This window comes from Salvelinus fontinalis, chromosome 2 (assembly GCF_029448725.1).
Source record: "Salvelinus fontinalis isolate EN_2023a chromosome 2, ASM2944872v1, whole genome shotgun sequence".
Classification (NCBI taxonomy): Eukaryota; Metazoa; Chordata; class Actinopteri; order Salmoniformes; family Salmonidae; genus Salvelinus; species Salvelinus fontinalis.
The window spans coordinates 13269236-13285772 of NC_074666.1; the positions used below are offsets into that span (position 1 = coordinate 13269236).

Below are 16537 nucleotides of genomic sequence, written 5' to 3' on the forward strand. Positions count from 1 at the left end.
ACCTGGTTCTGAAATCTGCCAACACTGTCCTCTAGTAAATAACTGTCTCTCTTGTGGCTAATATCAATGTCTGTTTCCATTTCCAACACATCTCTCCCCACAGGAGCAGCACCCGAGGCGGATGAGGAAAAGGACATGGGCGGAGGAGTCAGCACTGCCTCAGTCGTATTGATCACCAGCCCGTAGAGTTTGGTGGTGGGAAAGGCCAGTGTGTCAGACGATGAACCCAGGGTTGAGTGGCTATCTGTGGGATAGGCAGAGCAGTCATCCTCAGTGATCACCAGCTCTCCAACAGGCTCCTGATCTCCCTGCCCTGCTGATGATATGCACCCGCTGTGGGACTCCTCTGTCTGGGTGTCTTCCCCTTCCCCTTCCCTGTCCTGGAGGCTACCCACTTCCAGTAGCTCTTCTGGCCCAGCGAGGATGGGGCTCTCTGTGCTGGCTCGTGGCTCCACTGCCTGGTGTTGGATGGCCATGGGTGTCTGTGGATATGCTTGTGCCTGTCCCTGTTTCTGTGTGAGTGCAGCTGTTCCTGTAAAGTCTTCGGGTCGCGGTCCTCCTCCAGGAACTATGACAGCCCAGTCGGAGAACGTGCTATACCAGCTGTCAGTGGACACAGACCTATCAAAAGGTGGCACAGACAACCACTGGTCCGAATCACAGCCTCCCTGACCAATAGCAGCGTCCGTTCCCAGTAGGAAACCCGACTCCTTTGTGTTGTCCGGACATTCTGTGACACCGCTGCCTCTGATAGGATAAAGGCCCCACTCGTCCCCACCCAAAATAGCACCTTCTTCCCCCTCCCCATCCTCAGCTGCCAGGGTCTGATACTGGCAGGCGTCCAGCCACAACTCGTTAGGACTGTCATTGTTTTCCTCTGAGGACTTTAAACTAGCTCCCTCTGTCCCATCATGTGTCACACTAGTGATGCTATCACATAAGACCCAATAAGCATCAACAGGTGGTGGTGTAGCATCATGATAGCCTGGTGCTAGTCCCTCTGACTGGGCCATGTCCTCTTTCTCTGTCCTAACATGGTGCTGGTGGTGTAAGAGTCCTGTCACCGGATCCTGGGTGACTAGCATTAAGACATGTGTGTCACAGTGACAGTCAGTCACATTGCCCTCCACTGTGTCACTTTTTTGGGTAATCTGTCGCATCTGTCGCGTCTCCTGGATTAGGTTAAGTGTGTCAGGGTCAGTGACACTGGCCTGGGTATTTGAGTGAGGGGGTATAGGTTCCATAGGGCCAACACTGATACCAATACCAACACCATGTATCCGTTTGTGACTGGGGCAGGGGCGATGAGGGGCCACTGGCCCCTGTGGGGGGTGGATTAAGACAAGTGTGCCAGGGTCAGTGATGCTGTTCTCTGTCTGGGTATTTGGCTTAGGCGATATGGGCTCCATGGAGCCGGGGCCAGGGCTGGGGCTAAGACCTGGGCAGCAGTGGGGCTCTGGGCCCTGGGAGGTGAGTGCAGGTTTAGGCTGGGTGTCTGGGAGGGGTGGTATGGCCTCCGTAGAACAGAGCCTGTACATCCGTCTGCGGCTAAGGCTGGGGCAGGCTGGTGTCAGGATGTCTGGCTCTAAGAGGGGTGGTATATCTTCCTCCATAGCGCCAATGTATCGAACGTGAGTCAGGCTCACAGTCAAAAGGGAATTTCCTATTGGGCTAACGGTAAAGAAGTTGGTTTCTCCCGTGGGAGAGCCGGATTCAGATCCCGCCCGCAACACCAACACGGTTCATCCCTCTGGGGTTGGGGCAGCAGGAGGCCCCTGAGATGTCGGTGCAGGCTGGGGTTGGGGCAGCAGGAGGCCCCTGAGAGGTGCAGGCTGGGGTTGGGGCAGTAGGAGGCCCCTGAGAGTTCGGTACAGGCTGGGGTTGGATCAGTAGGAGGCCCCTGAGAGGTGCAGGCTGGGGTCGAGGCTGGGCACTTCACGGGTCTGTGGACCGGAGCTGGTTGTGGTGACACCAGCCCTTGTCATTTAGATATTGTCCACCAAGAGCTAGTAACTACAACTTTCCTGTTCGACTGTTCCTTCATCCATTCTACAGTACTGTCATCCACTCCGAATGGGTTTGTTCAGGAAGATCTGTGGAATAAAATATGGATCTTATTACACAAAATAATACAACACCTTAAGTCTCTTAGGACCGATCCAAATCTCTTAAAGCTTGATAATAAATTACCATTGGAGAAGATAAGCAATAGATAGCCTACAACAGGGATCATCAGCTAGATTCAGACGCGGGACGTTTTTTTTCTTGAGGGGATTATAAACCCACCGTCTCCATCTAGCGGTCAATTAATCCACTATCTACCTCTAGATATCTCTCTCTAGCTGTCAATAAACCCACTTTCTCCCTCTAGCTGTCATTACACCTACTATCTCCACTTCGCTATCTCACTCTAGCTACTGTATCTCCCTCTAGCTATCAATAAATCAACTATCTCCCTTAAGCTGTCAATAAACCAACTATCTCCCTCTAGCTGTCAATAAACCCACTATCGCCATCTGGCTAACTCCCTCGAGCTATCTCCCTCTAGCTGTGTCCCTCTAGCTATCTCCCTGTATATATCTCCCTCTACCTGTCAATACACCCACTCTCTCCCTCTAGCTATCTCCTTTTAGCTGTCAATATACCCACTATCTCCCTCTAGCTGTCAATTAACATAGTGTCTCCCTCTAGCTTCTACATCCATAAATCCAATTCTATTTATAAAGCCCTTTTTACATCAGCCGATGTCACAAAGTGCTGTACAGAAACACAGCCTAAAACCTCAAACAGCAAGCAATGCAGATGTAGAAGCACAGTGGCTAGGAAAAACTCCCTAAAACTCCCTAGAATGGTCAGAGCCTACCTCGCTCTAACTATCTCCATCTAGTTATCAATAAACCCACTATCTCCCTCTAATTGTCAATAATCCCACTATCTCCCTGTAGCTATCTCCCGCTAGCTGACAGTAAAACTACTATCTCCCTCTAGCTATCTCCCTTCAGCTGTCAATAAGCCCACTATCTCCCTCTAGCTATATCTCTCTAGCTGTCAATAAAACCACTATCTACCTCTAGCTATCTCCATCATTCAGTCAATAAAACCACAATCTCCCTCTAGCTATCTCCCTGGAGCTGTCTCCCTCTAGCTCCCAAGAAATCCACGATCTCCCTTAAGCTGTCAATAAACCAACTATCTCCCTCTAGCTGTCAATGAACCCACTATCTCCCTCTAGCTAACTCCATCTAGCGGTCAATAAACCCACTATCCAATCTCCTTCAAGCTGTCAATAAACTCACTATCTCTCTGTAGCTATTTCCCCCTAGCTGTCAATACATCCACTATCTCTCTAAAACTCCCTAGAAAGGCCAGAACCTACCTAGCACTAACAATCTCCATCAAGTTGTCAATAATCCCACTATCTCCCTCTAATTGTCAATAAACCCACAATCTCCCTCTAGCTGCCAATAAACCCACTATCTCCCTCTAGCTGTCAATAAACCCACTATCTCCCTCTAGCTGTCAATAAACCCACTATCTCCCTCTAGCTGTCAATAAACCCTTTATCTGTCAATAAACCCACTATCTTCCTCTAGCTGTCAAAATACCCACTAACTCCCTCTAGCTATCTCCCTCTAGCTGTAAATAAATCCACCATATCTCTTTATCTGTCAATAAAACACTATCTCCCCCTAGCTATCTCACTCTAGCTGTCAATAAGCCCACTTTCTCCCTTTAACTATATCTATATAGCTGTCAATACACCCACTATCACCCTCTAGTTAGATCCCCCTAGCTGTCAATTAATTCACTTTCTCTCTTTAACTATTTCCCTCTAGCGGTCTCCCTTTAGCTGTATCCATCTAGCTATCTACCTCTAGCTAGCTCCCTCTAGCTTTCTCACACTAGCTGTCAATGAGCCCACTTTCTCCCTCTAACTATCTCCCTATCGCTGTCAATAAAACCAATATCTCATTCTAGTTATCTCCCTCTACCTGTCAATAAACCCTCTATCTCCCTCTAGCTGTCAATAAACCTACTATCTCTGTCTAGCTATCTACCTCTAGTTGTCAATAAACCCACTATCTCCCTCTAGCTGTCAATAAACCCACTTTCTCTCTCTAAATATATCCCTATAGCTATCAATAAACCCAATGTCTCCTTATAGCTGTCAATAAACCCACTATCTCCCTTCAGCTGTCAATAAACACACTGTCTCCCTCTAACTATCTGCATCTAGTTGTCAATAAAACCACAATCTCCCTCTAGCTATTTAACTCTAGGTGTTAATTACACCCTATCTCCTCTAGCTATCTCCCTATAGCTGTCAAAAAACAATATCTCCCTCTAGCTTTCTCCCTCTGGCTATGTGTCCCTCTAGCTATCTCCCTGTAGATATCTAACTCTAGCTATCTCCCTCCAGCTGTCAATACAGCCACTATCTCACTCTAGCTATTTACCTCTAGCTATCACCCTCTAGGTGTCCATAAACCCACTGTCTCCCTGTAACTATTTGCCACTAGTTGTTTATAAACCTACTATTACCCTCTAGCTATATCCCCATAGCTGTCAATTAATTATCTCTCTTTTTCTATTTCCAACTAGCTATCTCCCTCTAGCTGTCTACTTCTAGCTATCTTCCTCTAGCTGTCTCCCTCTAGCTATCTCAATCCAGCGGTCAAGAAACCCACAATCTCCCTATAGCTATCTCCCTCTAGCTATCTCCTTCTAGTTGTCAATAAACATACTATTTCCCTATAGCTGTAAATAAACCCACTATCTCCCTCTAGCTGTCAATAAACCCACCATCTCCCTCCAGCTGTCAATAAACCCACCATTTCCCTCCAGCTGTCAATAAACCCACTATTTCCTTTTAGCTGTCAATAAACCCACTATCTCCCTCTAGCTGTCAATAAATCCACTATCTCCCTCCAGCTGTCAATAAACCCTCTATTTACCCCTAGCTGTCAATAAACCCACTGTCTCCTTCTAGCTGTCAATAAATCCACTATCTCCCTTTAGCTGTCAATAAACCTACTATCCTCATCTAGCTAACGCCCTCTAGTTATCTCTGTGTTGCTATCTCCCTCAAGCTGTCAATAAACTAACTGTCTCCCTCTAGCTATCTCCCTCTAGCTGTCGCCCTCTATCTGTCAATACATCCACCATCTTCTTTTAACTAAATCCCTCTAGCTATCCCCCTATAGCTGTCTCCATCTAGATATCTCCCTGCAGCTATCTCCCTCTAGCTGTCAAGAAACGCACTGTCTCCCTCTAGCTGTCAATAAACCCACTGTCTCCTTCTAGCTGTCAATAAACCCACTGTCTCCTTCTAGCTGTCAATAAACCCACTATCTCCCTCTAGCTATCTCCCTCTAGCTGTCAAGAAAACACATTGTCTCCCTCTAGCTGTCAATACACCCACTGTCTCCATCTAGCTGTCAATAAACCCACTATCTCCCTCTAGCTATCTCCCTCTGTCAGTGAACCCACTATCCTATCTCCCTATAGCTGTCAATAAACCCACTATCTCCCTCTAGCTGTCTCACTGTAGCTATCTCCCTGTAGCTATCTCCACATAGCTGTGAATACACATCTCCATCTAGCTATCTCCATTTAACTGACGGTAAACCCACTATCCTATCTCCCTCTAGCTGTCAATAAACTCACTATCTCCCTGTAGCTGTCTCCCTGTAGCTATCTCCCTATAGCTGTCAATCAACTCAATGTCTCCCACTAGCTGTCAATAAACCCACTGTCTCCCTCTAGCTGTCTCCCGATAGCTATCTCCCTGTAGCTATCTCCCCCTAGCTGTCAATAAACTCAATGTATCCCTTTAGCTGTCAATAAACCCACTATCAATAAATCCACTCACTCCTTGTAGTTATCAGTAAACCCACTATATCCTTTAGCTATCTTCCTCTGTCTGTCAATAAACCCACGATCTAATACATATCTCCCTCTAGCTGTCAATAAACCTACTATCTCCCTCTAGCTGTCTCCCTCTAGCTGTCAAAAAACCTAGTACCTCCCTCTTTATGTCTCCCTTTAGCAATTTCCCTCTAGCTGTCTCCCTTTAGCTGTCTCCCTCTAGCTGTCTCCCTCTTGCTATCTCCCTGTAGCTATCTCACTCTAGATATCACCCTATAGTTCCCTCCATCTAGCTGTCAATAAATCCACTATCTCCCTCTAGCTATCTCCTTCTAGTTATGTCCCTCTAGCTGTCTCCCTCTTGCTATCTCCCTGTAGTTATCTCCCTGTAGCTGTCAATAAACCCACTGTCTCCATCTAGTCAAGAAACCCACTATCCCCCTTTATCAGTCAATAAACACACGATCTCCCTCTAGCTGGCAATAAAAGCACTGATTCCCTCTAGCTGGCAATAAATCCACAGTCTCCCTCTAGCTATCTCGCTTTAGTTTATCAATAAATCCACTATCTCCCTCTATCTGTCAATACACACACGATCTCCCTTTAGCTGGCAATAAAACCACTGATTCCCTCTAGCTAGCAATAAATCCACAGTCTCCCTCTAGCTATCTCGCTTTAGTTGTCAATTAACCCACTACCCCCCTTTAGCTGTTGATTAACCACTATCTCCCTCTCGCTTTCAAGACACTTATAAATTAATCATTTGCTACTCTCCTCTGAAAACAAATGATCTGTCTGCCTGTTGTACTGTTTTTTTTGATAACCAAGTGGGATTAAAATAAAATACTTAATTGTGTTGTCTGTGGTGGGGTTTGCCATTTTTTAAACATTTCTTTTGGTTCCATTGCAACAGACAAGCTCAATCAAGCACAGATCAAGTATATTGACAGTGACATTAGTGATGGCCCCTTTTTCTCCACCCTACCCTGCTCTGCACTGCACTGCACTGAGCTAAGCTGTCCAGCTGGGTAGGTGTCTGGTGGCAGGGACTGTGGAAAAATACCAGTTCACCCTTGTGCTGCATTAGTGTCATTCCAGTTTAGACGAAGGGCACCTTAGCCTGGACCTCAGCACGGTTGTTTAACAAGATCTATCCACAGCTATTGACTAACATAACACTTTCCATGACATTCTGAAACAAGACATTCCAATCCTTCCAAACTAATCCCACCTGGCACTATTCAAGCTTTGATAAGATGTAGACAGAGATAAATTATTAAAAATAGTATTGATTAAGCCTTCATTATGCATTGAATCAATTATCAAATAAAATAAAATATTATTTGTCACATGCTTCGTAAACAACAGGTGTTGACTAACAGTGAAATACTTATTTACCGGTCCTATCCCACAATACAGACAGACAGAAAATATAAGTAATAGACAAATAATAGCACAAGGAATAAATACACAATGAGTAATGATACCATGGCTATATATACGGGGAACCAGTACCGAGTCGATGTGCAGGGGTACAAGGTCATAATTTATTTAACCTTTATTGAACTAGGCAAGTCAGTTAAGAACAAATTCTTATTTACAATGACGGCCTACACCGGCCAAACCCGGACGACGCTGGGCCAATTATGAGCCGCCCTATGGGACTCCCAATCACGGCCAGTTGGGATACAGCCTGGAATCAAACCAGGTTCTGTAGTGACACCTCTACCCTTAGACCTCTGCGCCACTCGGGAGCCCCAAATGTACGTACATATATGTAGGGATAAAGTGACTAGGCAACAGAGTAAATGATAAACAGTAAAGAGTGCATAAAGGGTTAACTCAGATAGTCCGGGTAGCTATTGGTTAACTACTTAACTAACTATTTATCAGTCTTATGGCTTGGGGGGTAGAAGCTGTTCAGGGTCCTGTTGGTTCCAGACTTGGTGCATCGGTACCACTTGCCTTGCGGTAGCAGAGAGAATAGTCTATGGTGGCTGAAGTCTTGAAATTTTTTAGGGCCTACCTCTGACACTGCCTGGTATAGAGGTCCTGGATGGCAGTACTGGGCCGTACACAATAGCCTCTGTAGTGCCTTGTGGTCGGGTTAACACTGTAAGGTGTTCTGACAGCAAGTTCCAACATGATAACTGATTTAAATCTATGACATAACAAAGTGAGGCAATTCCAATTGGAGTGTACAACAGATACAACAGATGATCCTTTAGAAAGGGATGCTGATGTGATCTGTACAATTCCAAAGTAGAACAACTCAGACTTCAAAGAGCTAAAGGTGAAAGCTTGTCTTCAAGCAGGAAGTGTCCAAGACTATGACCAACTGTCACGGCCGTCAAAAGGAGGAGACCAAGGCGCAGCGTGGTATGCGTACATTCTTCTTTATTACAAGAATGAACATCGAACAAAACAAACCGTGACGCTATACAAATGAGTGCTGACATGCAACTACACATAGACAAGAACCCACAAATACCCAAGAGAAATGGCTCCCTAAATATGGTCCCCAATCAGAGACAACGATAAACAGCTGCCTCTGATTGGGAACCATAATCAGGCCACCATAGACTTACAAATACCTAGACCTACTAAAACCCCTAGACTTACAAAAACCCTAGACAATTCAAAACTAGCATACCCACCCTAGTCACACCCTGACCTAACCAAAAGAATAAAGAAAACATAGATAACTAAGGTCAGGGCGTGACACCAACATACATCAACAAACACATGACTAGTGCTAAGAGACAGCTGCATTTCTACATCTAGTTGGTATCTGACCCTCTGGAGTGTGTGTGTCAGTGGAGACTGCTGACGGGCGGACGCCTCATTATAATGTCTAGAATGGAGTCAATGGAATGTATTCAAACGAATGTTTTTTATTTTATGGGGGGGTTTGATGCCATTCCATTCTGGACATTATTATGAGCTGTCCTCCCCTCAGAAGCCTCCAGGTGTGTGTGTGTGTGTGTGTGTGTGTGTGTGTGTGTGTGTGTGTGTGTGTGTGTGTGTGTGTGTGTGTGTGTGTGTGTGTGTGTGTGTGTGTGTGTGTGTGTGTGTGTGTGTGTGTGTGTGTGTGTGTGTGTGTGTGTGTGTGTGTGTGTGAGAGAGAGAGTGAGAGAGAGAGTGAGAGAGATTAGTCAGAGTCTGGTCTATTCTGGAATGAAGAAATAATAAAGCTGTTGTCACATAGCTATAGTGAAACTCTGCGGTGTCATCCATCAGATCACTGTTCTGACTCCAGGTCTACTGTCCACACCAAGCTACAAAGATAGTCATACTTGTCCTCATTTCAAATAAGAGTTGGTTCTTAATTGACTTACCTGTATGAGCAAACGTTTTCAAGAAATGTACTGAAGACAATTCTGCCGTCTTGATGTCTAAATACTTTTGAATCTATAATTGAATCCCAAAGTGATAAACTGTATAATGAAAACACAGGTTCTGTTGGATATTAATAGGACACTGAGTATCCATGATTCAATAGCTAAATCAACATATAAAATAGACCCATGTGTTTTACAAATGACATCTCAATCCTTTTCAACTCATAATATGACGTCATAGAACAAGCTGTTAAATCTACACGTATTAAGATGTTTTGAAGTTAAATGGTTTAGTTCACAACATCAGAACACATTACTGGACATAAATATAAACGCAACATGTAAAGTGCTGGTCCCATGTTTCATGAGCTGAAATATAAGATCCCAGAATTTTCCCATACGCACAAAACGCTGCTTTATCTCAAATTGTATGCACATATTTGTTTACATCCCTGTTAGTGAGTATTTCTCCTTTGTCAAGATAATCCATCCACCTGACAGGTCTGGCATATCAAGAAACGTATTAAACAGTGTGATCATCACACCTTGTGCTGGAGACAATAAATGGCCACTCTAAAATGTGCAGTTTTTTCACACAACACATTGCCACAGGTGTCTCATGTTTTGAGGGAGCGTGCAATTGCCATGCTGACTCCAATAATGTCCACCAGAGCTGTTGCCAGAGAATTGAATGTTCATCTCTCTACCATAAGCCGCCTCCAACGTCACTTTAGATAATTTGGCGGGGGGGGGGGGGGTGCTGAGGAGTATTTCTGTCTCTAATAAATCCCTTTTATGTGGAAAAAACGAATTCTGTTTGGCCTGGCTCCCAAGTGGGTGGGCCTATGCCCTCCCAGACCCACCCATGGCTGAGCCCCTGCCCTGTCATGTGAAATCCATAGATAGGGCCTAATTTATTTATTTAAATTGACTTGATTTCCTTATATGAACTGTAACTCAGCAAAATCTTTGAAATTGTTGCATGTTGCGTTTATATTTTTGTTCAGTGTACATACAGTTGACTACAACAGGTAAATCAGTAGACCACAACAGGTAAGTCAGTAGACGACAACAGATAAGTCAGTAGACTACAACAGGTAAGTCAGGTAAATCAACACCATCCTCAAAAGCCTAATGAACACAGACGAAACATAATCAAAACCCCATTTTACGATTCCCAACAACAACCTAATAATTGTTGACATCTCAACCTAACTCCAAAAGATCTGGCCTCTCTACACGTATATAAAACCTTATCCACACACATCAACACAAGGAGAACGTGCCCACTGGGCACAGACGTCAGTTCAACTTCTAATTTTGATATAAATTTGGTTGAGTTGTCAAATAACGTGAATTCAACGTACATTATTGAGGTTGAAATTACATGGAAACAACATTGATTCAACCAGTTTTTGCCCAGTGTGTTAACACTTCTCTGAATAGTTGTCTACCCTTTTGGTATATTCTCAGCATGCTTTTACATACCGTATTTTCTTCCGTATAGCTGATTATACAGGGGCTAGATGAAGGAGACGGTAACATGCTCAAGTCAAAGCTGAAGCTTCAGGGGCTCTGGGGCTATTTCTAACACTTGTCCCTCCAGTACAGTCAGTTACCTGATAGCTGGGACGTGTGCAGATCCTGAACACTTAACACCCCACATCTATATTCATGTCTTAAAAAGGTACCCTATGCCCCATGTAGTGCACTACTTTTAGTGCACTATAAAGGGAATAGGGTGCCATTTGAGACGTAACCCACAGTACCAGTCAAAAGTTTTGACACAGCTACTCATTCAAGGGTTTTTATTTATTTGTACTATTTTCTACATTGTAGAATAATAGTGAAGACATCAAAATTATTATATAACACATATGGAATCATGTAGTAACCAAAAAAATGTGTTAAACAAATCAAAATATATTTGAGATTTGAGATCCTTCAAAGTAGCCACCCTTTGCCTAGATGACAGCTTTGCACACTCTTGGTATTCTCTCAACCAGCTTCATGAGATAGTCACCTGGAATGCATTCAATAAACAGATATGCCTTTTTTTGTGGAATTTCTTTCCTTCTTAATGCGTTTGAGCCAATCAGTTGTGTTGTGACAAAGTAGGTGTGGTATACAGAAGATAGCCCTATTTGGTAAAAGACCAAGTCCATGTTATGGCAAGAACAGCTCAAATTAGCAAAGAGAAATGACAGTCCATCATTACTTCAAGACATGAAGGTCAGTCAACACGGAACATTTCAAGAACTTTGACAGTTTCTTTAATTAAGTGCAGTCGCAAAAACCATCAATCGCTATGATGAAACTGGCTCTCATGAGAACCGTCACAGGAAAGGAAGACCCAGAGTTACCTCTGCTGCAGATGATAAGTTCATTAGAGTTACCAGCCTCAGAAATTGCAGCCCAAATAAATGCTTCACAGAGTTCAAGTAACAGACACAGCTCAACATCAACTGTTCAGAGGAGACTGCGTGAATCAGGCCTTCATGGTTGAATTGCTGCAAAGAAACCACTACTAAAGGACACCAATAATGAGAAGAGGTTGGGCCAAGAAACACAAGGAATGGACATTAGACCAGTGGAAATCTGTCCTTTGGTCTGATGAGTCCAAATTTGAGTGAGAAGCAGAGTGGGTGAATGAATGATCTCCGCATGTGTGGTTCCCAACCGTGAAGCATGGAGGAGGATGTGTGATGGTGTGGGGGTGCTTTGCTGGTGACACTGTCAGTGATTTAGTTAGAATTCAAGCACACTTAACCAGCATGGCTACCACAGCATTCTGCAGCAATACGCCATCCCATCTGGTTTGGGCTTAGTGGGACTATCATTTGTTTTTCAACAGGACAATGACCCAACACACCTCCAGCCTGTGTAAGGTCTATTTTACCAAGGAGAGTGATGGAGTGCTGCATCAGATGACCTGGCCTCCACAATCACCTGACCTCAACCCAATGGAGATGGTTTGGAATGAGTTGGATGCAGAGTGAAGGAAAAGCAGCCAACAAGTGCTCAGCATATGTGGGAACTCCTTCAAGACTGTTGGAAAAGCATTCCAGGTGAGGCTGGTTGAGAGAATGCCAAGAGTGTGCAAAGCTGTCATCAAGGCAAAGGTTGGCTACTTTGAAGGATATAAATATAAAATATATTCTGATTTATTTAACACTTTTTTGGTTACTTCATGATTCCACATGTGTTATTTCATAGTTTGATGTCTTCACTATTATTCTACAATGTAAAAAATAGTAAAAATAAAGAAAATCCCTTGAATGAGTAGGTGTGTCAAAACTTTTGACTGCTACTGTATATTTACGCCTTTTGCAGTTTCACCGAGTATCATCGTGTTAGCTAACTTAACTTACAAACATCCAGAACTAACCGATCTCAGACTCAAGAGTCTTGTTTTCTTTTCATCGGCAGCAGTGAAGTCATTAGAGTAATATGTGAGTCTTTAAATCTGTTTTTTAAATTGATCAAGTCACTGATCAAGTCAGCTGATCAAGTCAGCTGAGTGGTCTAAAGCCTTACGTCAGGGCCCAACATGATCTGACGAATCCAGCTAGTGACTAGCCTGCAGGGCCAGTGGCCCACGGTGTCGTGAGGAGGGTGAGAATTCATTTGGAGGTATCTTAACGGCTCTCTATGTTACAGTAACAGTCGGTCACAAGACACTAGGAGGAATCTATGTTAACAGTCTGACACAAGAGATTAGGAGGAATCTGAAAGGCTATCTATGTTAACAGTCTGTCACAAGACACTGGGAGGAATCTGAAAGGCTCTCTTGGGGAGCGTGGTGGTAACAACCTTATAGCTTGTTACAACATTATAGATCTGCTGAGAATTGAAGGAAGGTCCCCAGACTGACAACAGACAACAGAATGCCACGGCATAGAAATAGAACGCAATTTTATGTCATATTCTGTCATTCTATTTCTAGGGCCCGCAGAGCCAAAGCCAGCTCCAGCTCCACGTGAGTTAGTAATGTGAGGTGCTCCTTACTGCCAGGTGACCTTTTTCGTGAGCCAGGCTGGCGAGGGGGACTGACATAAAGTTACTTCCGTTTCTCAGTTCGAGGAAAACATTGGCACGGAACAGCATGGAAAGAGTTTTCCATCCGCTCTGAATGGATTTATCGACCTGTTACTACCTTGGTGGTGGAAGTCAAAGTCACAGTCATTGGGAAACATGATCTCATCAACTCACTGTATTATTTTGATGGCTGCAGTGAGGTGTGAAACTTGGACCTGAATGCCAATCTGGTGAAGCAAGCTAAATGACACGTTGTTTGCTTAGTTAGCTAGCTATATACATGCCAAATGGATAGGCTACCCACATGTATCTGAAATGACATGATCAATTGATCAATTTACTGATTATGAAAACGTGCAGTTACTTGCTGTATAGTATCCCGTTGCTATACCTCCAAAATCACATCGTTATCACGCCTCCTTCCCGTTTTAGGGAAGCCTCGTTCGTGACGAACTCTGAAGAGAACTAAATGTGGAATAATGGGACATGTGTAGTTCTAACATATTTGTCAATGGCTTAGTGGAGCTGGGCTCTCCTTGCCCCCCCAGCAACCAAATCAAACACTCTGCACCGTATTGTAACGTTTTATCAGAGAGGAAGAGGTGAAGCTGGGCCAAAAATCTGTCTTCTCTAGCAGGTGGCATTGTTTAGTTTCTTTCACTCACCAACCGAGGCATTTTTGTATGGAGGTCAATGAAAAGGTGTCGAATTTGTTCAACAAAAAAATTTAATGGCTTATTTGCTACATGCGGTTTATTTGACCAAATTAAGTTTTGTACTGCTTAAGTTGTTACTAGTGTATTGATTTAAGTAGGACACGTAAAATCCCGACAACTTTGAGAATAAAAAAATGATATCGCTGTTGTCAAGTGATGACTATGCATATTCACAACATTCGGCTAGTAGCATAGCATCTCTCTCCAATGCTAGGGTGGAGACATAGGTATTTCATCATTATATCCACATCTCTGGTTTTATTGATAATGACCTATAGCTGAGTTATTTTTCATTAAGTCCATGGTATTCTAGTCATGTGAAATGTTTCCACTAAGTGAATGTTGACCAATCATGAGACAAAAAGAGAGCAACAACAGCTCTACATCAGACTGCAGGGTCATGTTCATTAGGGCCATGCGACGGAGTTTTAAGACACGTTTTAGCACAAAATTAATAATGAGGGTTTCTTATTTGGACAAGTCCAAGTAGTCCTTCCCTGTTTCAGTCCGTGTTATTCTGTTTGGTGAGTCATGAACCCAACCAAGGAGCCTGCTTTCCATCAGGCCACAACCCAGGATCCACATTCACTCAGGTCTGAGACAAAGCCTTAAGTGTACTCTTAAACTGATACCGAGACCAAAATACCTAAGACCCTCAGGTTTCATCTGAAAGCCCTGTGGGCTGTTAGAATAACCAGGCTCAGGTTTCGTCTGAAAGCCCTGTGGGCCCAGTGCTAGCTGTGCCACTCTCTAGTGGCACAGCTAGCACTGCGATGCAGTGCCTTAGACCACTGCTCCACTCGGGAGGCCGTTAACATTTTACATCTAGACATTGTTATGTAAATGGAAGCTGAAAAGTCAGAGCAGGTCCGCCAGACCCATGGCCCAGTTAGACACGGGTACCGGCCCGCGTAGATGGAAACAAAAAAGTCTGAGGCCGTTGGGTAAAACACTGGGGTAAATCTCTGATGCAAACTCACCACAAGTGTCTTATTAAATTCCCTGTTCCATTCTGCTTCCCTCTCCCAAATCATCTACTGTACCTACGTATCTCCAGCTCTTCCATTCTACTTCTTCTCCTCTCCCTTTTTTTCCCTTCTTCCCTCTCCCCGTCTCATTCCTCGCAGGCCGTACCCTCAGGGCTGGCATCCCTTCAGCCTGTGGCATCTCCTTATCACTGCCGCACCTCAAGGTCAAGTGGACCAACCCCCAACAGACTCTCAGGGCGGAGTTACGTCATCCAATCGCACCTCACGCCTCTGGCCTCCAGCTTTCAGCGATCTCAGCGATTTCAGCGATTTCCCTTTAATAAACACCTCTCTAATCTTATTATTAATACTATTTCAAAGAAGATCAACAATTGTTTTTTATTGTGGGAAGTCACTAGTATGTCTCGTGCTTAAAACTTCTTCTCAATAGGGGGTGCTGTTTGCACTTTGTGATAATTTCGTTCCCAAATTAAACTGCCTCGTACTCAATTCGTGCTCGTACAATAGGCATATTATTATTACTATTGGATAGAAAACACTCTCTAGTTTCTAAAACCGTTTGAATTATATCTGTGAGTAAAACAGAACTGGAGTTAGAGCAATTTTCCTATGAGGATGTGAGAATGCTGAAATCTGCTGGCTGTTCTGAGGTCGGTTTATAAATCTGCCTCTCTTCTATTGGTTGAGATGCACTGCATACGTCTTCCCCTGGATGTCAGCGAATAGTGAGAATTGAAATGGTGTTGCTAGGCAGATCTGAGAGCTTATAAGTGGGCTGGGAACGTGGGGTCCGGCCTTTGTTCTCCTGGCCAGGACGCAGAAAGGAGCTCTGGCTGTTGTTCTAGAATGCTCCAGTTATAGCCCTTAGATATATCCGGCTCTGTTTTTATTCGATATAGGTGTTAAAGACATCATAATGTAGTTATATTAAACCGAGTTATATCAGTTTATATCGGTATATTGCGATTTTCGGATATTTATTTGTGGTGCGTTTTAGTGAGTCGGACACGTCTTTGCCACATGGCTAATGTTTACTGCTAATTCCAACGTTGAAGGCGACAATCTACAACCGAGCAACGATTCTTTTGGACTAAGGACACCTTGCCCAAGATTCTGATGGGAGTTCATCAAAAAGTAAGAACTAGTGTATATATGATGTTCATTCGTTGTTCTGTTGAAAAATGTAGAACTCATATTCCGCCATTAATTTCGATGCGGTCTCGCTTTAACGCACGCTGTATGTTGTAGTAACGTTAATTTTTAAAATCTAACACAGCGATTGCATTAAGAACTAATGTATCTTTCATTTGCTGTCCAACCTGTATTTTTTAGTCAAATTTAGGATTAGTTACTGATTAGACTAGGTGCCTCTCCCAAGATTTCTCCCGACATATTGTTGGCAGCCTGGCTACTTTTCTCATTGTATAACCACGATTTGTGCCGCTAAATATGCACATTTTCGAACAAAATCTATATGTATTGTGTAATATGATGTTATAGGACTGTCATCTGATGAAGTTTTGAGAAGGTTAGTCAAAAATGTAATATCTTTTGCTGGTTTATTCGCTATCGCTAACGTGCATGA

The 16537-nt window shown here is 43.7% G+C and overlaps 1 protein-coding gene across 1 annotated transcript in view; it reads right to left on the minus strand.

The window, feature by feature from the left end:
- The window catches only part of alpk2 (alpha-kinase 2), a 27282-nt gene extending 18388 nt beyond the window's left edge, over positions 1–8894 (minus strand). The window contains exon 1 of the mRNA XM_055864098.1: positions 3–8894. Coding sequence (XP_055720073.1) covers positions 3–1613 — 1611 coding nt within the window. The 5' untranslated portion in view covers positions 1614–8894. The remainder of the gene's footprint in view (positions 1–2) is intronic.
- Between the last annotated feature and the right edge of the window lie 7643 nt (positions 8895–16537).